The following is a 24,568-nucleotide window of genomic DNA, read 5'->3' as shown; positions in this document are numbered from 1 at the left end:
TGATAGTAATAAATATAAAGTAATAAATACAGAGTTGATTAGAAATTAAAAATTCAAAGCATACTTCCTTTCCCTCTTAAGCTTTTCATTGGAGAATGGGACAGTGATTTCTTTCAGAGAGCATTTAATCTTTTGAAGGACAAGATAGAGTATTTGGGATATTCTGAAGACTACATCCAATTACAGGAACTTGGGGGTTTTTTTTGGATTGCAAAGATTTTTATGAATGTGTTCTGAGCTATCAAAGGAATGCTTTTGATTAAATTTAGTATGAAAAACTCCAGTGGTAATGTTTTGTTATTTTATCCAGATAAATATCTAACTCTTGATTTCAATTCTTTTTTCTAGAAGGGTTATCAGGTTGGTCACAGTCTGTGATAGGGAACCATCCAATGCATCAACAATTGTCAGACCCAAGCACATTCTCTCAGCATCAGCCAATGGAGAGAGATGATTCTGGAATGGTAGCCCCCTCTAACATTTTTCATCAGCCTATGGCAAGCAGTTTTGTGGATTTTTCTAAAGTGAGTTGACAAACATCATTGTAACTTGTTTAACACTTTGCCAGCCAATGTAGTCACATGTTAAGGAGTAATTTGTACTGAAATAATTCTCCTTTTTGGTTATATATAACTAGTTTGTTTCTATGAATTTGTCAGATCTTTTCTCTATTTTCAAAAGTGGGTTATGTTGTTTACATTAGCTTGTCCTCGAACTGTCGTGAAGATGCCATCTTCTTTCCAAACCTGGAAGATTTGATTTTTGCTGCTTTGCATCTGGCTGCCACAGCTGAGAAGGGAGGCCTCTCCCCCTCTGGAAAGCTGGCTCTGAGCTCACCATTGCCCTGTTGTCTGCTCTGAGAGCTTCCAGGTTGCCATAAAGCCAGATTGTGGCTGCGAGCTATCGTGTAGAATTCCCTTTTCTTAGCACAAGCTTATTAGTAAAGTAAATCTAAAATGTGGGAAAATTGGGGTATTATATGTTCATAAAATATTGGAAATTTCCCAATCATTGAATATTGGATTTAGTTGTTTTCTCTATTTTCTTTGAAAAAGTGTTGCTGATGTAGATAAATAACTACTTTCAGTTTCTCAACACTGTACAGTGGTGCTATCCGTACTACATACTCTGGAGTTCTTTGAATGAAGGGAAATGAGAGAGATCTATGCTGTTATTATGGAATCATCATTTATAGTCACTTCATGATTACATCTTTCTGCTGTTTTAGGGTCTACCAATTTCCATGTATGGAGGCACCATAATACCCTCCCATCCTCAGCTTGCTGATGTTCCAGGAGGCCCTCTGTTTAATGGACTTCACAACCCAGATCCTTCTTGGAACCCTATGATAAAAGTTATTCAAAATTCAACTGAATGCACTGATGCCCAGCAGGTAAAATGAACTTAATGCTTTTATTTTTCAGATTTATCATGTCATCCTTTTAATTCTTTGGGTAATACAAGTTCTGAATATCAAAAGTCAAGACATCTTACCACCTTGATCTGAATTAAGTTTTTCAATATCAAGATGATGCTACTTAACATTTTGTTTCATGTACTGTATTCTTTCTAGGCAGAAACAGTGAATTGCCATTGCATTTATATATTCGTTTTGTAAATGTCTAAAGATTCCTAATTAGAAATTCCAATTTTTCCTCCCCCTTTTCAGATTTGGCCTGGCACGTGGGCACCTCATATTGGAAACATGCATCTCAAATATGTCAACTAAGTTAGAAGGTCTTACTCTTTAGCCTTGAGAAATTTTGACCTTGGAAGAACCCTGGGGATTTTTTTTTAATGTGCCTAAGAAATTTTCTCTGAGGCTTTAGCAATGGAAATTTGATTGCCCATTGTATAAGAAAAAATTGATTTCCTAACCATCTGATTATGTTCTCTGGTTAGTTTAGCCATTTTGAAATTAGTGCTTTGGGCTAAACATACTGAATGCTACTTGTATGCAGAAAAGAATTAGATGATTACATATTTCAACCTTTTAGGGTGGTAAATACATGTACAATTGTTTACATACTTAAAAGGAAAAAGTTGAGTAAATTTCTTGTCATATAGTGGCTCTACTTAATGTAGCCTGTATTAATGTGAAATATTTACCAGAATATTCAATAAAAAGATGAACAGTGTTTAGAAGTGGGGTGTGATCCTTTCAGTGGTCATGCAGGTACTGCCCAATCCACAATCATATTGAACCAGGTTGTTAATACTGTGTTTGTAATAGGCTTCTCACATTTTACACTTTAGAGTCCATTCTTAGATTGCCTTGCAGAAGCACTTATAGAATGAGTTGTATAATTACTCTGTTAAACATTCCTTGTTCTTTGGTTTTCTTGCATATATTTTTATAAGTGAGAATGTTTCAAGCCCCTGTAATGTATCCTATCTGATTTTAGCAGATAGGCCATTGAAAGGTTTAACTCTTTGTGGATCATGAGTATGTTAATAACAACAACAGGATTTCAGTCAGATGACACTGAACAAACTTAAGACACCCAGATCACCCTTCAGACTCCTTTTGTGCTTCCTGACTTTTTAATCTAAAGATTTATTTTGGTTATAGGTGTTTAAGTTTTCAGTTGGGACATAGGAGGGGGTGGGGTGACTCATGTAATTCTGCTGTATTGTCAAATCAGCTGAATGTTTATAAATATGTGACTAATTCTGAGCTTAGTTTCATGAACAGCCAATATGGTCAACAAACTAAACACAGGAACCCTGGAATGGATTGCTTTGGCCAAACTGTAGGCTATGCCAAGAATCTGATGCAATAGGGAAGAAAAAAACTATCGCAATGAAAAGAACAGTTATCAGCTTGTTCATGTTGTAATGTGGTTGAATTACTTGGTCTTAGATAAAAGCAATCTAAAAAAGAAAACAAAATGTTGGAGACTGATAGAGAAGCCAGAACATACTTTAAGGCAAAGAAGCTTGCACAGAAAAATAGTAACTAGGAGCACAGCCATACCAGAAACACTTTTCTACTCTCATACCAACAGGAGTTCTTAATCTTCTCTGCCCTCCTCCTAGAGCCACCACTAGATGAGATACACCATGTTTGTTCTGTGTTAGACATACCTGGTTCTTTTGTCTTCTATATTATATTACATATAATAGATTTCTTATTTTCTATTTTGATTGGATTTAGAAACTATCACTGGTGTTGAAGCTATTGTCTTTGTAGTGCTTAATAACCACATCAGGTAGTCTCAAGAGACCTCCTCACCTTGAGAGGAACAAAGGATACCTAGGATCATCTGCATATCTTGCTGTTTCCAGTTATCACTAATAACACCCCCTCCCCCCCAAAAATCACCTAATATTAGTGAAATGAATGGAACTACTCCTGATGAAACATATAGTGAGAGATAATATTAAGTAAATTATTCAGTGGGACAAAAAGTAAGTGGTGTTCTATCTCAACTAATTAAAGTACATTTGAATTTTTGGAAGAGCTCTTCCAGTATCTTCTACACCCTGAGGACAACAGAATGAGAAACTTGATCTCAGGTCAGGAACTAGAACCCAAAAGAAGAAGATACAATTATGAGGAACCCCTAGGAGAATTAGGAACAAATAGCAGCTGTGCAGTTTGTAGCAGTTATTTAGGATACCCTCCTTCCTGTCCTTATCTGTACTGCCTTCTTTTCTATTTGAATCCCAGTAGCCTACTCCCCACTACATTTTGCCTGCTATAATCTCTTCTTCCTCTGTCTTGCCTCTTCCTGGCATTACTTTACTGCTATTTTACCAACCTGAACCTTGGATTAAACCTAGCTCAGGTAAGAACTTAATTATTTTCAAATATACAAGGGATTTGTGGGGAGGCAGAATGGGTAGAGTGGAACAAGTGTCAGAAAACTAAATTCTCTTTTCATTTCTGCTACTCAATACTGTGTGACCTTAGGCAAGTCATTTCTCATCTCTGGGCTTCACTTTCTTTCTGAAAATGAAATTTAGTATAACTGAACTCAAAAGGGTCTCCTAGTTCTAACAGATTTACTTGTCTCATGAATGAGAATATGTGGTATAGGACTGCTAGAAGCTGATGCATTGCTGAGGTTTGAGAGCCCCTACCATTTGTTCTTACATGGAATCAAAAGCCTGCTGTTGTGAGAGCCATTATTGATTTTGGGGATTTAGTGGAGGCCTAAGAAAACCTTGCACACCCATAGTGAGCCCTCAAGTCATTAAGAAACATCCTGCTGAAAAAATAAAAGGAACATCTTGCCGAGGCATAGATCAAACCCTATGAATAACAGCTCATTCAAGAAATAAAACTGTATCATCAAGGTTTCTGAACCTACTTATTTCAAGTAGTGTTCAATAAAATAAAATCCCACCACCAATAATAGTATTGATGTTTTTAAGACCCTTTAAACCTATTGTGGCTACAGTGTGCTGACTTGCCCTTTTATAGGCCAGTCTGCTTCCTTCAGTCCCTGCTCTCAAAGGGGAAATTTCATCACCTCAGCTAACCAGACCGAAGAAGAGAGTTGGACAGCCAATGGTGGCCTCTCCCAGCCAGAGGTAAGAGATCTCAGGACCTGGAACTATAGTTTCCATCTTGTAAATTCTGACCAAGTCTTCCCAACCTCAAAATTAGTATAGGAGGTACCATCCTTAGTTTGAGGTGGCTTTCAGAAGGGGAAAGGCTGATCATATTAGAGTTTCAAGCCAGACAGGGAAGAGTACTTAGTATACACGGTTCTGTCCCACTGTTTTAAGACCTTTGTACCACACTGTAAACCTACGAAGAGGCAATCAAACTGTATGAAAACAGCTTCTGAACATCTTGTTCTCTAACTAGTCCTGGAGCTCTTCTACCAAGAAATGTGGCTGGTTGTGACATCTTCCCAGTGGACCCTGTCCTGGGGTGAGGGACTCTAATAATGCTGCATTTTCTATTCATGCTCAAAGATGTGTCACCATGTGTCAATGTTATTGACAGGTTACTTTGCCTTCACTCTCTCCTGTAAGAAATGGTTGAGTATCCAAAACTTAAGTATGTTAAGACCACACCCAGTAAAGGCAGAAGCCTGAGCTTAAAGACCTAATTTGGAAAACAAGATTGTAAAAATCTAATGATGAGATTGCAAACCTATTTTGTGATTGCTTTTCATCTCTTCCTGTATTATTTTAATGATACTGATGTTGTGTGTGTGTGTGTGTGTTGGTCGCTCAGTTGTGCCCAACTCTTTGCGACCCCATGGACAGCAATCCACCAGGTTCCTCTGTCCATGAGATTTTCCAGGCAAGGATACTGGAGTGGGTTGCCATTTCCTTCTCCAGGGGATCTTCCCAACCCAGGGATCAAACCTGGGTCTCCTGCACCGCAGGCAAATTCTTTACCGATTGAGCTACAAGTAATTTGCCTGGTAGTAGAGACCTGGCATTTCCCTACAGGTTTAATCAGATCTCTGAGTTTAAGTTGTTTTTCTTTTTAAAGCTCCTATACTCTAATGGTCAATCAGTTCAGTTCAGTAGCTCAGTCGTGTCCGACTCTTTGCGACCCCATGAATCGCAGCACACCAGGCCTCCCTGTCCATCACCAGCTCCTGGAGTTCACTCAGACTCCCGTCCATCAAGTCAGTGATGCCATCCAGCCATCTCATCCTCTGTTGTCCCCTTCTTCTCCTGCCACCAATCCCTCCCAGCATCAAAGTCTTTTCCAATGAGTCAACTCTTCGCATGAGGTGGCCAAAGTACTGGAGTTTCAGCTTTAGCATCATTCCTTCCAAAGAAATCCCAGGGTTGATCTCCTTCAGAATGGACTGGTTGGATCTCCTTGCAGTCCAAGGGACTCTCAAGAGTCGTCTCCAGCACCTCAGTTCAAAAGCATTAATTCTTCAGCACTCAGCCTTCTTCACAGTCCAACTCTCACATCCATACATGACCAGAGGAAAAACCATAGCCTTGACCAGACGGACCTTAGTCGGCAAAGTAGTCTCTGCTTTTGAATATGCTATCTAGGTTGGTCATAACTTTTCTCCCAAGGAGTAAGCGTCTTTTAATTTCATGGTTGCAGTCACCATCTGCAGTGATTTTGGAGCCCAGAAAAATAAAGTCTGACACTTTCCACTGTTTCCCCATCTATTTCCCCTAAGTGTTGACAAAAACCCTCTGATTGAAAATCTTTCTTGGTCCTTCATGCAGGTTGAATGGATGATGGATCTGGCTTTCTCTCTCAAATCCAACTACCTATTCTCTAGTTCCCCAAGCCTTGTAGCACACAGTGTCTCAAGAAAAGTAAGCTTCTGGTGGTAGTCTTATAGTAGTAGTAACTGCTGCTGTTGTTTTTAGAAGAGATTAATGGATGGGAGACCTTGCTTCCATACTGATCCTTCTTGACAGCCTTTGACACGTGTCTCGTAGTTCTGCTCTCACTGGTCTTTCCCAGTCTCCTCTGGTGAAATCCTCTTTCTCCACTACCCCTTAAAGAAATGTAGATGTGCCCAGGCCTCTTTTGATGTATCTTCTCCCCAAGGAATCTCATCCCACAGCATTAGATTTTACTCCACCCAAATCTGAATCACTAGGCCAGAGTTCTCCCTCTGTAGCTTCAGACCTATACATCTGGTGTTTTCCATCTGAACATTCCACATACATTATATATGCCCCAATATAATATATGCCCCTCCCCTTGTTTTCCTTATTGTATTAGTTGGTACTATAAACTACCAAGACTTTCAAGTCAGAAGACTGGTACTTATCCTAGCTTATCTCCTTCCCACCCTACCCTTAAATCAGTCACCTTATCCTTACTCCTCTGTGTATCTGGATCCCCTTCACTTCTCTCCATCCTTGCAGCCACTGTCTTCTTGCCCACCCCATTTCACTAGGCTGGAGTCTTCACCTTCAGTCTCTCACCTTCCATCCCATCTCTCACTCCCCTCATTAGACTACTTACCTTGCTTAAAAGTTGAGTTGTCATAGATGGTTCCTCACAATCTGATCCCAAGCCTTATGCTCCAGCACTTATTGTTAAAACACTTCTTTCCGGTATATACCACTTTATAAGGGGCTCAAAAGCCTTTTTGGAACAATAAAACATTCATATCCTTGCTACCTAAAGTGTGATTCTAAGGACATGCAAACCTAAGGGTCTGCATCACCTGGGATTTTATTAAAAGCCTAGAATTTCAAGTTCTAATTACTTTATCAGAATCTTCATTTTAGTAAGATCTCCAGGTGATTTATGTGTACAGTAAAATTTGAGAAGCAATGACTTGTAAAATACTGTCTTTTTTTTTTTTAATAAGTAAAGAAATCAGAGCTGAAGGAAAATTTGGTGAAGCCAAAGCTTAAGTAATACTGATAAATGCATTAAATCAGGTGGCCTATAATTAATTGGCTGGAAGAGAAGGGGGACACTGGTGAAGGGTATACTGATTTTGAGGAAGCCAAACAGCAAACAACTAGATCCAGTTGAGATTTTTAGTGTGCTCAACTTAGTACTTACTCTCTTGCCATCTCTTTCATGCCTTTCATATCACCATGCCTACATCAAAAAATCTCTTTAAAGGCCACTCTTGGGCCAGTGGTTAAGACTCCACACTTCAGTGCTCACTGCAGGGAGCTTTGATACCATCCCTAATTGAGGAACTAAGATCCTACATGCTTGGAGCCTTGGCAAAAAAAAAAAAAAAAAAGCCAGACTCTGTCTTGCCAGAGGGCTAAAAAACCAACCCCTCCTTTCCAGCCCCCAGCCCTTCTTTAGTTTTCTGAGGTTGTGAGGTTAGCTAGAAAAGATTAAAGGCAGGAGGAGAAGGGGACGACAGAGGATGAGATGGTTGGATGGCATCACCCACTCAATGGCCAGAAGTTTGAGTAGACTCCGGGAGTTGGTGATGGACAGGGAGGCCTGGCATGCTGCAGTCCATGGGATTGCAGGGTCAGATACGACTGAGAGATTGAACTGAACTGAGGTTAGCTTTGGCAGAGATCAAAGAACAGGCCTATTGTATCTTCCAACCTTTATTCATCCTTTAATCAGTCCACTTATTCCACAACTAATGTCTGTGCACCAGGGCATCAAGGCACTTTAACCATGTACTGAAACTGATTAACGGGGGGCATAATAGCTGTGCTTAGGGGCACACACTTAAATCAGACACACTCAAGTATGAATCCCAGCCCCCGCTCCTAATACAAGATCCATGACTTCCAACCATGACCTAACCTCTCTGGGCTTTGGTGTCCTCACTTGTAACTGTAACTAATAATAGTGTCTTACTATCCAGCTGTTGAGAGGAATGGATGAATACAAACAAAAAACGTGTGCCATACCTCACGCGCTCCCAGCACCCGCTGGAAATAGTAAATAGCAAATGACTGAGTGGCTGCAGCGCTCATAGGCAAAAGCAAGCTGGCCTATTTGGGGCCAGGAGGAACTGGAGGCCACTGCGGGTCCCGGGACACGCTCCAACTTTCACTGAGTTTGGGGCTTGCTCCCGCGAAGGTAGGGCGGGATCTTCGGGTTGAATGACGGCCGGCCCAACCCCGGCGTGACGTCGTCCCGGTGTTGTGGCTGCGACCGCACGTGGTAGACAGAGTCCGCGACAGACTCTACGCTCTGCGTCCTCAGCACCAGCCGCTGCCTTCCTGCTCTTTCCGTTCGCTATGCCCTCATCCACCAGCTGCCCGATTCATGGGGCCAGAGAAGGGCTGCCCAACTGCTATGGCAGCACGCCGCGGGGGGGGGGTGTGGGGGCACGCTATATGCCACTACCCCCACACCACCGCCCCCCACCCCCGAGGTCAGAGGGCCGGGCCAGGGTCGACAGGCAACAGGCAGGCCTGCATGTGCTTGTCGCGGGACGTGGGCGCGAAGTTGCAGGCTGGAGTTGTGTGCAGGCCGCCTTGCACGTTTTAGCTTTTAGCGGGGTGGGTTCTTGGAACCTAAGTTCAGTTCCCTAAAACCTCGAAGTGATGCAACATGGCCTTGTGCCTATTTTCCGGGTGACTCGGCAGAAATCACTGTGGCCTGGGTTCTGGGCTCCTTGTTCACCTACCCCTGCCAGTATTGCCGCCTGGGAGTTATAGCAGGAGCTTTGGCCCCTCGGCTGTGTGGCCTCAGCAGGAAGCAACTGGGTTTTGCAAAGCTGCAAGTGGTGGGGATCGAAGGCTGGAGGTGGGGGCAGGGGCTTTAGGCCGCTGTGCTGGCTGGCTTGCCTAGTGGATGACTGGTGGAGCAGCCTGGAATCATACCTACTTAGGGGTTCCTGCCACACAGGCAAAGGGGAGGAGTGAGAAGAGGTAGGGCCTTGTGAGGACATGGCAGGGGCCAAGTCCTCTGGGCTGAGCTGAGCTTGACAGGACTTGGGAGGGGTCAGGATAAGAGCCTGGGAGGGGTCAGGATAAGAGCCTGTCCCTGGGTTTCACAGGAGCACTGCCCCTCCCTGTCTGAGCCCAGGTGGCAGCACTAGCCTTCACATCTGTTCTTTGGCTTCCTCATCCAACTGAGGCTGAAGGGCTAGGCACTACCTTTTGAACCAAATAGGTGAAGTTCAGAGCCAGCAGAGGACAGGAACCTCCAGAAGTTCTTGAGCTCCAAGTCTGGTGGTGCTCCTGGAGCTCCCCTAAACCAAAAGCCCCTGCCTACACCAGCTGGGATGCCCCACTTGCTCTATGGTGCTCAGACACAACTTGGTTAGGCCCAGAAGCCTTCAAGTACTGTGAGAGCTAGTCAGCTGAGATCCTGACTGGGCTGCAGAGCAGTATCCCTTAAGAAAAGGGAAGATATGACCCCTTGGCCCCTAAAAAGACCTGTGTCTGGGGTCCCAAGCAGCTTTGTACCCAAGCCCCTGCCTCTTACCTAGCCCCTACCCCTTGACAGGCACCAGGATCATCTACGGCCGAAAGTTCCTGCTGGAGTGCAAGAACTCGCCCACTGCCCGGAGGCCTCCCTGCTGCCTCCCCCAGACTCCCGGGGTCACAGCGCCTCCAACAGCCCCACCCCCCAAGCTAGAGGAGCTGACGGAGCAGAAGGAGACAGAGGAAGAGATACCCGGTAAGGAAAGCAGGCCCTAAAATTTTAATATGGCTTTGAACCCAAAAGCCCCAATTATGTAGATTGGGGGCGGGGGTCAGTTCTGAGGGGGCTATCTGAACTAACACTGAAGCTACAGACTGCCAGCCCAGCAACCAGTCCTGCCCTTTCTCTCCCCAGATGATACACAGTTTGAAATGGACATCTAATCCAGTGCAGATGACCATATGTGGAATGAGAGGAATCCGTCACGCTGCTGCCACTACCTCCTTTCTCTGGGGTATCCAAAGGCCTACCAGCCTCATCTAATCCGGAAGGGGGTGATATGTTGGTTCTGGGCCTCCATGTTGGGTCTGAGGCAGCTAGACCAGGGATAGGAGTGGGCAACTTGCCAAGCCCTTAGCTCTACTTTCTCTTTGGTCTGTAGGCACTCCTCCCAACCCCTGGCACTTGGCTCCAGCTGAGACTGGGCCGGGGGAATGGAGAATGTCACTTTCTGACTGCTTAGTAAACATTCAAAGAAATGCCTTGGCTCCAGTGTTCTCCTCAATGTTGATCTTCCCAGCTCAGCCATAATGTAAGGGCCCCAGCAAACCTGGTTAAGATAAGAGGTCTCAGGTCCCTTTCTAGCTCCCTCTGGGCCCACTTTGAGCAGCAATTAGACCCTGAGGCAGACTTTGGGGACAGGCCATAGGAGCTGCCAAACCGTAAACAGCAATAGCCTGACCCCTGCCAAGGGCAGCTGCAGCCTTTCCAGGAAGCACCCTTCCCAGAATCAGCCTCTCTAGCCGTCCCTCCCTAGTTGTTTCAAAGCAGGAAACGAGGCACTGCTCCAGCCTATAGCCTTCTTTGGTCTCTCCCCATGCCTTTTCTGTCTCCTACCTGTAAGTACCAACGTTATTCCAACACTGAAAACCTGTACTCTCCCTTCTCACAGCATGATGTGAACCTCCTGGCCCCTTCCACCTGGTTCTGTTGTCCTCAAAGTGTTAGAAGACCTTAGGGCCCAAACCGAGGCAGCAGCTTATTTGGTGAGTCAGATAAAGAGTCATAATCCTGCTCCCCCTCCCCTGCCCCCATGGGGAAAAACCATGTTCCCATATTGCAACAATCTGGTCTTTTTCACCTTCAGTTTATATAGCTATGTTATAATCTCTGTAGCACTTGCATACGTCAAGGGTGATGCAATGCAAATAAGCAGTCTCTTCCTTTTGAGAGAAAAAAATCTCCCCATGCTATTTGAGCCTTTGTTTCCATGTTGAAACAAAGTCATCCAAACACAGATGACTCAGCCCAGAAAGGGATGTATGTTTTCATGTAACTTGGGGGAAAGGAGCAGGTGATAATCTACTCAGGCTTAGCAAGGCCATTCATGATGAATAGAGGAAAAAAAGAAGCAGAGCAGTCAAGGACACCAGAGGGAACATAGGAAGGGCTCGCTCATCTCTCCTACCCAGGGCCCACTATATTGAGATGTTTTTATTGAAATGCATATAGTATGGTAAAGCAACCTCGTTGTGGTCCAGGTGGGACCTCTTCCCCCAGAAATGGGTCAGGCCAGAGTTCCCCATGGGCAGACCGTCTTCCCAGTGGTAAAAAGGAGTCATGTTAGAGAAGCCTCCCATGCCAAGGCACAGGAGATGGTGTGAGATGAGTCTGGGGAACCCAAAGGATCACAGGTCATGCTGGATGCCTGGTACAGTTTGGTTCTGCTCAGCTGTCGCTATGGATTTCTCTTCATTGGCCTCCTCCTCTGAAAACAGACTCCTCTTTACCGCAATTAATCTTTTAACTCCCACCATCCACTGACTGACCTCAGTCACATGGTCAACCATGAGTGAGCGGTGGATGTCATCTGCTGCATCCCACTGGTGGCTTGAAAGCTCTGAGGAGAGAGAGGGGCTGAGCAAGCAACCTGCAGCCAAAGATATAACTGCCACTCCTCCCCCTCCCCCAATCAGTCAAAATCTCAGCACCTAGTCCAACTCGGACAACCATGGCAGGATGAGGGGTTAGGCTATACCAGGGGACCCCACCATACCTTGCACCAGCAGAGCCATCCTCTTCTTTACAGGCGTTGACAGCTTCCCTCCAGCCCACTGTTCCTGCAGCAGAGCCAGGCGTCGGCTGATGTCATCGCATACCTGCTTCTGCGAGACAGAAGCACCCTCCAAGTCAGTGCTGCCACCCCTGCAGGGGCAGGGCAGGCAGCACATGCTCTGTCTGGCCCAGGAACTTTACACTCAATCTGAGTTATGGTTCTTTACAAAAAGATTAGAGGCCCCACTAAGAATCTGATGAAATCTATGGATCTCTTTTCAAGGAAAATGTGTGTATGGCTAGAATTTTTAAATTTCTGAAGTTTTTCAGATGGTTAAAAATTAATTCTATAGTGCTACTTTACAATAAGGAAAGTGAAAGTGTCAGTCGCTTAGTTGTGTCCAACTCTTTGCAACCCCATGGACTGTAGCCCACCAGGCTCCTCTGTCCATGGGATTCTAAGGGCCAAAAAGGTGAAGAGCACTCTACTTTAAGACTGCTCATCGGGTCAGAGGGTCTACCTTTGGGAGCCACACCTGCATCTGGCTGTTGATGGGGGCTTTCCCACTTACCTTTATGTGGCCACAGCAGTCCTCCAATGCCCTTTCCAAAGGTCTCAGTACATCTTCCAGTAGAGTCTCAGACTCAACGACTGGGGAATCCATGGGCTCCATTCTGGAGGGAGGACAGCTCCCCACAAATGGGGGGGGTCTGGAAGCCTTACTTGAAGGAGGTGGAGGCCCCACTGGGGGGAGCCCAGGAGATGTCTCTGAGGTAGGGACTGAAAAGATAAAGCAGGATCAAGCAAACATGGCTTATATACAAAGAAATAAAAGTGGATGCTGTGGTAAAGCAGAATAGTAGAGGACCCTACCTAGACTGAGTGTGGAAGGCCTTCTAAGGTGACGTCAAAGTTTACCCTAACTCAACACTATGTGACATTTGGCAAGTTACCTTTAACCTCTGAGCTTGGGTTCCTCTTCTATAAAATAGGGATATTACAATAGCAGCACTTATTTCACAAGGTTACAATGATGATTAAGTGTAAGAATATAGGTACAGCTGCTAAAGTGGGTAGCAAAAAGTGCTCACAAAGTTAAGAACCTGGATGAGATAGGTGCAGTCATAAAGAGTTGAAGGAACCAGGTACTAAGGTAGAGGTAAGGGCAGTGCCCAAGAGAAGGGAAAAGTCCTAACTTGTTCAAGGAACAGAAACAAGGCCTTTGTGGCTAGAAATGCTTAACAGTGAGAAATTATGAGCTTTCACTGGAACGGTTAAGTAGGTTAAGTTTGGTCTTGAGCTGTCTGTGCTTAGTCGCTCAGTTATGTCTGACTCTGTGAGCCCATGGGCTGTAGCCCACCAGGCTCCTTTGTCCATGGGGATTCTCTAGGCAAGAATATTGGAGTGGGTTGCCATACCCTTCTCCAGATCATCTTCCCAACCCAGGGATCGAACCGAGGTCTCCCGCACTGCAGGTGGATTCTTTACCAACTGAGCCACAGGGAAGCCCAAGAATACTGGAAAGGGTAGCCTATCCCTTCTCCGGGGAATCTTCCTGACCCAGGAATCAAAGTGGAGTCTCCTGCATTGCAGGCAGATTCTTTACCAGCTGAGCTACCAGGGAAGCCTGGGTTTGAGCTATTACTCCATTAATGGTAACAGGAAACCATCGCCAGGTTTATAAAACCAGGGGGTGATGTCACCCTGGTGGCTCAGAAGGTAAAGCGTCTGCCTGCAATGCAGGAGACCCAGGTTCGTTTCCTGGGTCGGGAAGGTCCCCTGGAGAAGGGAACGGCAATCCACTCCAGCATTCTTGCCTGGAAAATCCCATGGACGGAGGAGCCAGATAGGCCACAGTCCATGGAGTTGCAAAGAGTTGGACACGACTGAGCGACTTCACTTTCACTGTATGGTCTGTGAAAAGTTGATGAGAATAGGTAAAGAAGGGCAGGGATACCAGTTGGGAGGTTAACAACAATCCAGGAAAGAAAATGCTGGCATGGACTAGAGTGAGAGTAGACAAGGGGAAATGGGGTGGTCTGATTTATTTAGGAGGAGACAGAACAAATCTTGATGGAACGGCGGTGAAAGACAGGAGCCAAGAGTGACTCTTGGTTTCTGACTTTGATGACACAATGGCAGAATCACTATGAAAAATGATAATACTGGAGAAGAAAAGTCAAAAATTACTTTCAGGTATTAATATGCACATAGATGATAATTCATCTAATTGGTCTGTCAATTTGACCTCACGTCCAGTGACCACTCTCCTTCAGCCTCTCATCATCTGCCTTGTTCTCAACAACAGTGCCCACCCCTCCTAACCCTCTAGCACAGTTAATCAGATTTTCGAGGTGCATTAATATCACTCCCTTTAAATTCATATAGCTACAGGGACTTCCCTGGTGGTCTTCCTGGTTGAGAATCCACCTTCAATTGCAGGGAACATGGGTTTAAATTCATAGCTGCAGATTTTAAAAAACATCTAACACTACCTGAAAATCCTAGACTTTGCCTCGTTTTTCTCCTCTTCAGAACAATTATTTTCACATCTTATCGCCTATAAACTTTTCTACCTTCTTCCTTTATTTTCCTTACCTTGATGTCTACTTCTAACCCTGCCTCATATTTCACTGAGAAAATAAAGGTCATTAAACAGGAACACTCATCTTCTCACCACCAGTTCTGCCTACCCACCTGCACCTGGAGCTGCTTTCCTTTCTCCTCTAATAGATGAAAGGCTCCCGCTCCTCCCAGAGGCTCTCCAGCTGGGCTCTACCCACCTCTCTCACCTTCTCTGGGCTTTGCTCCTGCAGTCATCCTTTCCCCTGAGCAATCAGTTCTCCCTCTACTAAACCATCCCATCAGCACGCAGAACTCTCTCTTAGCTCACATTCCATCCTCAGGTACTGCCCTATTTTTCATCACTCCTGAATGCTTCTGTTAGGATCACTGGATTCTGTTAGGATCTGCTACGTCTGTTAAATCAAGTGGTCCCTTTTTCTCCATCTTACTTAACTCTCAGCAGCATTCATCAGGGTTGAATCAAGATATTACTTTCTCCCAGAGAGTAATTTTACTTTTCTTACTTCACTGGCCATTTCTCAGCCTCCTTTGCTAATTCTCTGTTCAACCCTGAAATGCTAGAGAACCCTAGGGTTCTGTCTTGAATCCTGTCTTTACTTTTTGTATTCAAGTTCACGACATTAAATACTATTCATATGATAGTGACACATTTCTATAATTCAGGCCCAGAGCTCTCCCCAAAGTAGCAGCCCAAATTCAACATAGCCAAGACAGAAAACTTGCTTTTCTCCTCCCCTGCCGAAACCCAGTTATCCCATATCAATGAACAAGACCATCCAGTTCCTCAAGTGAAAAAATGTAAGTTACATAGCTGCTTCTTTCACCTCACTTACTGTATCTACTCATTCCTACTGACTTCCTCCATAACACAGCCATACCCATCCAATTACTACTACCTCTAGTACTCCCACCCCTGGCCAAATTATCATTATATTTTACCTGTGTTATAGTTTTTCTTTTCACTTCCGTAAAATCTGTTTTCCACAGAGCAAACACAGTGATCTTTTTAAAGATGTAAGTCAATCAGTGTTTCTCAATCTGGGGAGATTTTGTCTCCAAACATCTGGAGACACTTTTGACTGTCACAACTTTGGGTGGGTGCTACTGGCATCCAGCAAGTAGAAGCCAGGGATGCTGCAGACATCTTACAATGTACCTACATGTACAAGACAATCCCTCACAAAAAAGAATTATCTGGCCCAAAAGGCCAGTAGTGATAAGGTTAAAAAACCGATTTATATCATAACTGCAGTATTATAGGTGTGGACAATAGAGGGGTGAAAAGAGCTGAATGTGAGCCCCCTATTCAGGATCACATCAGTTGTCACTCAATCATGTCCCATTCTTTGCAACCCCATGGACTGTAGCCCGCCGGGATCCTCTGTCCATGGAATTTTCCAGGCAAGACTACTGGAGTGGGTTGCTATTTCCTATTCCAGGGGCTCTTCCTGACCCAGAAATCGAACTTGTGTTTCCTCAATTTCCTGCAACTTGTGTTTCCTCAATTTCCTGCACTGGCAGGTGGATTCTTTACCATGGTGCCATCTGTGGCACCCTTTCAGTGCCACACATCATCTTTAACTCTATCCCTAGCCCACTATGCTCTAGCTATCAGATATTCCTTTAGTCTAAATTTGCCAAACTTACCTCTGGGCTTCTGCACTAGCTGTTTTCTAATGCCTGGAATACTCTTGCACCTGATTTTTGCGTGACTGCCTTTTTAATCCTTCAGCTTTCAGCTTAAATGTCAGCCCCTCAGATACCTTGGTTACCCAATCACTCTCACATCACCCTGTTTTATTTCTCTGCAGAGTCCTTACCACCATTTCATCTTTCTCCAAAGTTACACTGTGGACGCCAAGAAAAAACTTTTTGTCTTGTTCACTGCTGTCTAGTTTGCCTTCAAACACAGCAGGTGCTCAGTAGATGATACTGATTACATGAATGACACGTTAAGTCTCAGATGCTTATCATACAGTCCAGTGACGAGGTAGAACATACAAATAGATGTACCACCACGGGGTTCCGAGAAAAAAATCCAAGTTTGGAACAGAATTTGAAAATAATTTGGGAACAAAAACTACATTAAAAACCGTAAGTCTGGATGAAGTCAGTTGAACGAAAGCACAGATTCTTTGGAGACAAACCTGGGCAACAGATAGTTCAGTTCAGTCGCCCCGTCGTGTCCGACTCTGCGACCCCATGAACCGCAGCACGCCAGACCTCCCTGTCCATCCCCAACTCCCGGAGTCCACCCAAACCCATGTCCATTGAGTGGGAGGAGCTCAGAAAAAGGCCTCAACCGAGCCCTGTTCTGGGACTCCAACCTCTCTCCCTCGGTAAGTCCTCAGAAGAGAAAAATAGGCTCGCGGGGCAAGCTTATCCCGGCACAGCCCATTCTCGGGGGTCTCGGCCCACAGGGCCCTCACGCACCTCTGGGGGATCCATCCTGGGGAGCGGCGACCCTCTTGGTGAGAGGCGAGCGCTTGGGTCCGCCAGCCTGGGTCTGCAGCCCATAGGAGAATTGCGGCGGATCGTTCCAGCCGCGCTCCGTGTTGCCTGCAAAAGTGAGAAGACGTGAAGCGAGCCTGGCGGGGCGACAGAGGGTCCGCACCCAACACGGTAACCGCCCCCAGCCTGGGTCAGGGGAGGACCCAGCCTCCCAGGCCCCCAGCCCACCCGCCGCGCTCACCCGGCTTCACATACAGCTCCGCCATCTCCACTTCCGCACGGCCAACGGGGCATCACGTCATTTCCGGGGCGGCCGCACCCAGCTGGCTGGGACACGCCCCCGACAGGGCAGATTTCCTGGTCCCTCCAGGCTGGACAATTCAGGAACGCTGAAAATCGCCGTCGAGACCCCTGCTCCAACTCCGACTATTCCAGCTAGTTAACCCTTGGGAGTGCTGACTATATGGTACGAAATGGGGCTGTTTTCCAGGAGGTGCTGCTCTAGGAGCTTAAGTCCCCTGTGGGTTCCCTCTCCAAATCACAGTTGCTCTCAGGAGCAAGTTTATACCACCAGAAGCTCCTGCCCCACATATGCTCCACTGTGATCTAGCCAAGTGACTTCCAGAACTTCTGTCCACTTCCCTGAACGTTTACACTCTCTTGGTTGGAATATATTTATCTGGAAGCTTAGTACACTTTAAAGTGTCTCAGATCAGGTACTTCTGAGGTGTCTCACCTGAGCTCCCACAACCCTCTGAGATTTCCCATGTTATGTACTGCATGTTATCTTCAGTCCTTGACTTTCGTTTATTTGACAGTCTCAGAAGGTGGAGCCCCTATTTGATTACACCTCCAATAACGACTTAATGCCTAGCACAGAGAAGTCCTTTAGAAATATACTTGTTAAATGAAGTCAGATTTCCCATCCCCTTATGTGACTAGCAGCTGCCACCAAAACCAAAGACAGATACAGACCCTCATCTCATATAGGCTATTAACTCCCAACCCTGTCCCAGGCCCAATATACTTACATCCAGGGAGGTCACTGAGGGATTTTTATTTGTACTGATTTTGCTATAAAGTGTTGCTGAGGTAGAGCCAACTGTCCAGGGTTGGACAGGGGCAAGGAACACAGGGACCCAGGGAAAGGAGAGCCTGCAGCCTACGTTGTGGTACAGGGCCTCTCAATCACCCACACAAACAATGAATTGGGCAATAGAGGGTGGGCAAGTATCAGTGGGGCACACAGAGAAGGCTCCAAAAGGTGAGAGGCTACAGGCCCCTGGGGAAAGAAGGGGTACAGAACTGGGCATGGACCCAGAGCCTCCTTCCCCAATCCTTCCCAATTAACTTAGGGCATGTGGAGCAGAGAGGGTTTCAGCCGGAAGGCATCAAGGAAAGAGAAGACACCCCGCTTTCGAGGGGCTGCTCCCGCACCCCCAACCCCTCCTTTGAGCAGGGGAAGTGGCAGGGGACTTCCTGGGGAGTCCACAGAGCTGGTCCGCTTGAGCCGCAGGCGGGCGCGGGCCTGGGCACCCCAGGCCTTGCCTCGAGCTGCGGAGGCCACAAGACACTTCTGGTACTGAACCTAGGGAGAAGAGGAACGTGAGGATCCAGCTCCTTCCGGCCCCTGGACTCCCTGAAAGCTTCCGCAGGACAAGGTGTCAGGAGGAAAGAAGTGGGTAACTTGCCATGTCTGGAGCCCCTACAACATTTACAGGTAGCTCATTAACAAAAAGTCTAAAACCTGGCATTTACTGAGCATTTAAGGAAAGCTTGACACTGTGTTAAGTTCTTTGTATACTTGATCCAGTTTTTTATCAGGTGTTATTATCACCATTTTGCAAATAAGAAAGTGAGATTCAGTGAGAATACATGATTTACCCAAGGAAACAGAGTCAGAAATTGATGGAATTCAAAACTAGTTCTGACTGTAGGGCCTGTGTTCTTAACCATACCTACCACTATGCTGGCTTTCTCTCTCTCTCCTTACAGTGGACTGGCCCCTGGCAAAGTGGAGTCCCTCGTCAAAGGGACGTTCTACAACCCAGTCCCAGTGCAAAACTTCCCTGCTCTTCTCTCTCCTGAATTCAACAGGGTTTACAAGGTCTTCTTACTTCTCTGGTGTCTTCCAAACCTTAAACCCGTACTGTAGTTTAATTCATTTTCCAAATCCACAAACTTGACTTCACTGTCTCGCTCAAAACCTTTCAAATGGCTCAACGTGCCTCAGGATGAAACAAACTCATCACCCTACTCTGTAAGTTCTGTGACGGATTCTGCCATTCTTTCTGCCCCTGTCTCTCATTCCATCCATCCTTCCCCCACCCACCAACCCCACCCCAACCGGTGTACCCCAGATAAACTACATTCTTTCAGACACGGTTTCAGACACTGACATCCCTCTCACTTTGACCACTGGGGTTCCCTGTGCTTGACAGCACACCTTTGAAACCACTCCCCTTCATTTGGGTCACTTCCCTCTTTGGACTTTCAACTCAGTTTCCTATCACCTGTTTCAGAGAGCCTCCCTGAACCTCTGAAGGGGCCAAAGCATCCATCATCCTGTGATGTACAACTTCCTTCTCATCTATCTCTGCTCTAACCTAACTGTTCTGTGAGGGAAAAGGCCATGCCTTCCACACCACTGAATTCCCAGGGTCAAGTATGGTTGAGTTCTGGCAACTACTCATATTTCCATGAGTAAGTGAACTGAACTGAGTGCAAATGTCCCACATTCATATGCCCAGATACCAGAAAACAACCGAAATGAGAGAAAACAGGAAAGAGAATGTTCACCCTATAAGGCACAGCCCTTACACAATTTTGCTGAAATGTACGCATATGGACCCAAGTGTCAGAGCTTCTGATATTTAAAGAAAAACAGGAATAGCTATTATGTGAAATGTCCTGGCCTTTAAATACGGACAATTAAAACCTACTAAAAACAGCGTGAGGGTTAAATAAAAGACTCCCAAACCACAGTCAGCCCTGGCATGGCTGGTCTGTGATCTCTGGAGAGGCTGCTAGTCCTAAACCCCGGTGAACAGAATAGAGCAGCTGCAGGGCAATCCCACCCACCCATTCCCACCCCTAACTCACCATACAAGCCGCCTGCACAGCTTCCGAGAGTCCCCCTGCATGGGGCTGGCACCAGAAGGCTGCACACTGGAAGCTCTGATGGCCCAGGTCGGCAATGAGACCAAAGGTGTGTGGGTCACGACCAACACCAATAAAGGTCACGAGGCGCACAGGACACTGCCACAGTGGCTCCTCCTCTGCGCCAGCCTCTGCCTGCCAAATCAGGCCCAGTCACTGAAGGGTCAGATACTAGCTGGACCCCTTAAGCACTTCCAATAACAAGCAGTGACCACTTAGCATCCCTGCCCACCCCTCCACAGCTCCCAGCTTCACCCTTTTCTGGCTGGTACCTGAATGGGATATGCAGTCATAACAGAGTCAGACACACTGAGCATGGCAGGGACCCAGGTGTCCCGGTCCCCACGGGTGGTGAGCGTACCAATGGCCTCGTTCAGCACATCCATGCCTATGGGCGACATGCCTACCTCAGTGTCTCCCAGGCGTAAAGAAGGATCTGCAAGGAGTGTCTAAGCCCCTCTCACTGACTTAGGATTCAGAGAGATGGGAACAGAATAGCTGGGGCCAGGCTTCAAATCCTGAGAAGAGCAGTACATCCCAAGCTACAGAAGGCCATGGGAGCACTCTGAGAAATGGTGGTCGATCCTTCCTTTTCCACCTTCCACTTCCCTTACACAGCCCAAGCCCTCCAGCCCACTCAGTTCTCACCCATGGCTTTGGTGACTGGCAGGGTCCCCATGTACAGTGCCTCGTACTTCTGAGCAGCCTGGCTCACGGCATCCAGTAGCTCCACTGAAATATATACACCAAGTTGGTCTGGGTACTCTCTCAATAACCCCTTTCTCCACCCTTCCAAGGGAACTGGAGCAAGTGGGAAAAAGGCCATGGATGTTCCTCCAATTCAGGGTTTGGGATCTCTGGGAAAAGGATACCTCAGAAGTCCTCTGTCTGCAGAGAAGTACTAAATATCCCCCTCCCCATGGATGTTCCTACAATTTAGGGTTTGGGATCTCTGGGAAAAGGATACCTCAGAAGTCCTCTATCTGCAGAGAAGTACTAAATATCCCCCTCCCCATCTTTCACCAAAGTAGCCTGTTTTGCAGCCCTGCCCCCCACCCCATACCTTGTCGAGGCAGGTCTTCAGGGGTGATGGGGTCTAGTGAGCAGCAAGGGGAATCACCACTGATCTCCACTCGCTCCGACAAGATCTGAAACAGTGCAAACAGCATGCGGTGAAGGGAGGGGAAGTGAGGTAAGGGAGCCAATACCACCCTAACCCAACAACCTCAGCAGCTTCAGACCCAGCTCCATACCCACATTCCCTGCCCGACTCCTGGCCCTTACCTGGGCACAAAGCCCATGTAGGGCACTGGCAATGGCCTTTGCAGGGACGTCACAGCGAAACACATGGCACTTGAGCATACAGCTGTCTTTGTCACCCGCCACAAAAGCGAAGTCCCTGGCAGGGTCAGAGATGGGGGTAGGGCAGGACTGGAGATGGGGCAGGGGTGGGGGTGGGGGCCTGCAGTGCCAGCAGGAGGCTGGAAGTCAGAGTTAACGCAGGGATGGAACAGGGAGATCAGGGCTGGAGCTCAAGGCACTTGGCTGTCACTCACCTGTCACTGTTCCAGAAGCATGTGGGAGCACAGGAGAGAATGAGCCCAGCCTCTCAGACTCTCCCCTGTCTGTCCCTGCTGGGCTGGAGCCCACCCTCCCCAACCAGGGCTGGATCAGGCAGGGGAGGCAGAGCTTGGGTCCATGTCAGAGGACCTGTGTCCAGGGGTTCAATACAGGGAATGAGCATCAGTGGGGATCACAGCCTGCAAGGGGGAAGGAGAAGCAACTCTCACTTCCAAGGATGCAGGGGGTCCTCACCGGCCCTTGGAGCTGCCCACACCCCATACACGGATGTGCACCAGGGGCTGACAGTGGATCAGACTGTGGTCCAGGGGATTCACCAAGCTCATGGCATCCTTTTTCAGGATCATCAGCATGTTCTGGCCCTGCCAAGGAGAGGTCAGGCCAGAACTCAGATGAAGGTGGCTGCCATGGGGAATAGGCAGTTCAGGGACAGCCACCTCTGCTGGATGCTAAGTTGAATACCTCGAAGGTCAACCAGCTCACCTCACCCCAGGCACCATCTGGGGGCTGGCTGCGGCTTCGGGTCTGGGCCAGCTGCTGGATGCAGTTATTGACAGCGATACTGCTCTTCCCCGGTACCAGGTCCTCTTCAGGTACTTCCACCCAGCCCAGAGAGCGGACTGCAAAGCACTGACGGGTTGAAGGAAAGGACAGAAGGACCCTGAGTAAGGGAAGCAGGATGAAGTAGGGTGGGCGGTATCACAGGCTCCACATATATAAACCCTCTGGAGACCTCCCGCCACCTTTTATTACCTCTGCTCAGCCCGGTCTCACCCCTGACCTTTCCCTGGGGACCCTCCCCAAAGTCCTGGGCTGGCCCTCAGGCTTAAGTCACTACCTTAGCCCCTGGCTCCATTCTCTGGATGTAGGATTCTTCACCATACCAGGACAGAGAATTACTGGAATAGAGCAGAGCTCGTAAAAGGACCACAATTCCTACAGAAGGCACAATGGTGAGAACCAGACTACTTGATGGGCACAAGATGTGGGGTAAGAAGCAGAATATAGAGTCCCAAATGTAAACTCAGACAGAACCCAGGACATATTAAATAAGTGTAATATAGAGCATGGCTTAGAAATTGAGGAAAAATTCAACACACAGGACATAGAATAAAACTTACAAACATGCAGCAGGGTCCAAAATGTGGACCAGTGCCCCAAATCAGAACAAGAAAACCCTTGAACACAGGATAGGAACCTCCATGGACAGAAGGTAGGGTAGTCAGCAAGATGTAGAACATGACAGGTCAGAACCCAGAATACATAAAACAACCATACAGCAAAAAACAGAGCTTGGATCAAGGAACGAAACACCGGGAGAATCAAGAATATGGGACAGAACCAAGAACATAGTGTGTATATGTGTGTGCTCAGTGGCTCAGTAGTTTCTCACTCTTTGCAACCCCAGGGACTGTGGCCCACCAGGCTCCTCTATCCATGGGACTTCCCAGGCAAGAATGCCGGAGCAGGTTGCTATTTCCTCCTCCAGGGGGTCTTCCCGACCCAGGGATCAAACCCACGGCTGTTGCATCTCCTGCATTGGCAAGTGGATTCTTTACCACTGAGCCACCCCAGAACTCGGGCTGCAAAGCAGACTGTAACAGGTCCAGCTACATCTTTGGGTGCTATGGAACCCCAAGCTTTTCATTTCTGCCTGGCCTCTCCCCCTTACCTCTGGTCCAGTGAGCTCTCCAGGCTGGAGAAGGATCTCCCCTTGGGGGGCCGAAGTCCCCAAATCCCCTCTGTCTTCTGTAGAGAGGAGGATAGGTCAGTGTGGCAGGCTTAGGTCCACACATGAGCTCAGGCCCTCTCCTCACACTCCCACCTACCTTGCCTGGGTTCTCTGCATCTCCTGACTCCCAGGTTGGGCGCTGCCACTGAGTGCTACCGCTGGGTACATGCCAATAATAAGTACCTGCAGCATCGCGGATCTTCCTCCAGCCAGGGGGCAGGCCTGGCTCCCCCTCCAGACTCTGGTCCCCCCACAAGTCGTCTACAAGAACGTAGGATTGGAGAGGGAGGGCTTATTTGTGGACTCAGAATAACACTGTCATAACCCTTCCACCAACCCGTATTTGCGCTTCCAACTTTGGATATCGCATTGCAAAGATCTGGGTTCATTTGGCCTCTGGTCCTCATCCCAAGACAAAATGTACGCAAGTAACTTAAAGACAGGCTCCCTGTCTTTGAGCCAAACGTAGCCTTTCGCTCTCCCTCGTCTTCCCTCAGCTCCCGACCCTCCCATCTGGACCCTCTGTGCACACCATCGCAGTTGACCAGAATGATGGCCAGCATGTAATCCTTGCCCAGCATAGCCCTGGTCGCGTTCCCGCCGGCCTTCGCCGGCCCTCACTCAGCCCAGCACGCCTCCGGAGCTGCCGTGCCTACAAGTCCAGCCTCTTTGCGCTGGAACCCCCCAGGCCTACGGGCGCCGCACAAACACAGGGAGGAGCAGAGGCCGGGTCCTAGGGGCGGGAAAGGACCCGCCAAGGTAGCGCCTCCAGTCTAGAGGTGGCGCGTGTAAACAAGACGTCCCGATCTCCCAGGGGCTGCGCGTTCGCGTCGGAGAGTCTAGGGGAGGCTCAAGGACCGCGGCGCACACGGTGACGGCACCGCTCAACTGTGAGCTCATCAAGCGGCGGAAGATCCTCCAGGAGAATGGACGCAGAACGTACACGCGAACTAGTGAGATCATCGCGTTCAGGTCGTCTGCGCACGCGCACACGAAGCCTGGCGCGGCTGGGGGGTGC

General features: G+C 47.5%; 4 protein-coding genes across 10 annotated transcripts in view; 2 read left to right on the top strand and 2 right to left on the bottom strand.

Moving 5' to 3' along the window:
- LOC120863556 (ankyrin repeat and KH domain-containing protein 1) overlaps positions 1-10,525 on the top strand; it is a 115,194-nt gene extending 104,669 nt beyond the window's left edge. For 2 of the 5 annotated variants that reach the window (XM_040239892.1, XM_040239889.1), the window contains 3 exons: positions 349-524; positions 1,229-1,393; positions 1,670-2,145. In XM_040239892.1, the coding sequence (XP_040095826.1) occupies positions 349-524; positions 1,229-1,393; positions 1,670-1,729 (401 nt within the window). In that variant the 3' untranslated portion in view covers positions 1,730-2,145. Of the gene's footprint in view, positions 1-348; positions 525-1,228; positions 1,394-1,669; positions 2,146-4,429; positions 4,540-9,847; positions 10,022-10,180 lie in introns of those variants that run through there. The other 3 variants (XM_040239890.1, XM_040239891.1, XR_005721025.1) reach the window with 2 other exon arrangements.
- Positions 8,498-10,403, top strand: EIF4EBP3 (eukaryotic translation initiation factor 4E binding protein 3; the record flags this gene model as incomplete). Its single annotated transcript, XM_040241557.1, has 3 exons — positions 8,498-8,715; positions 9,831-10,021; positions 10,291-10,403. Coding segments are annotated over 3 exons (522 nt in total), but the record flags the coding sequence as incomplete, so codon positions are not given.
- An 880-nt stretch (positions 10,526-11,405) lies between the features above and the next one.
- On the bottom strand, positions 11,406-18,352 carry SRA1 (steroid receptor RNA activator 1). The gene is made up of 5 exons (XM_040239911.1): positions 17,320-18,352; positions 17,061-17,186; positions 12,613-12,821; positions 12,042-12,150; positions 11,406-11,885 (listed from the first exon to the last, which is right to left on the bottom strand). Exons 1-5 carry the CDS (start codon positions 17,342-17,344, stop codon positions 11,674-11,676), a joined length of 681 nt encoding a protein of 226 aa, XP_040095845.1. The 5' UTR covers positions 17,345-18,352; the 3' UTR covers positions 11,406-11,673.
- On the bottom strand, positions 18,117-24,539 carry APBB3 (amyloid beta precursor protein binding family B member 3). Of its 3 annotated transcripts, none has more exons than XM_040239904.1 (13): positions 24,083-24,539; positions 23,648-23,811; positions 23,491-23,567; positions 22,657-22,754; positions 22,302-22,448; positions 22,053-22,180; positions 21,794-21,799; positions 21,522-21,636; positions 21,301-21,385; positions 20,886-20,969; positions 20,510-20,625; positions 20,181-20,372; positions 18,117-18,666 (listed from the first exon to the last, which is right to left on the bottom strand). In XM_040239904.1, exons 1-13 carry the CDS (start codon positions 24,083-24,085, stop codon positions 18,430-18,432), a joined length of 1,452 nt encoding a protein of 483 aa, XP_040095838.1. In that variant the 5' UTR covers positions 24,086-24,539; the 3' UTR covers positions 18,117-18,429. The 3 variants fall into 3 exon arrangements, with proteins under 3 accessions (XP_040095838.1, XP_040095836.1, XP_040095837.1); XM_040239902.1 differs by having other exon boundaries at positions 22,657-22,717; positions 24,083-24,538; XM_040239903.1 differs by lacking the exon at positions 21,794-21,799 and having other exon boundaries at positions 22,657-22,717; positions 24,083-24,538.
- Positions 24,540-24,568: the final 29 nt, after the last annotated feature.

The sequence above is a fragment of the Oryx dammah genome, unplaced genomic scaffold (assembly GCF_014754425.2).
Source record: "Oryx dammah isolate SB20612 unplaced genomic scaffold, SCBI_Odam_1.1 HiC_scaffold_5, whole genome shotgun sequence".
NCBI lineage: Eukaryota > Metazoa > Chordata > Mammalia > Artiodactyla > Bovidae > Oryx > Oryx dammah.
The sequence above is the reverse complement of the archived record's forward strand: the minus strand, read 5'-3'. Positions and strand labels throughout refer to the sequence as shown.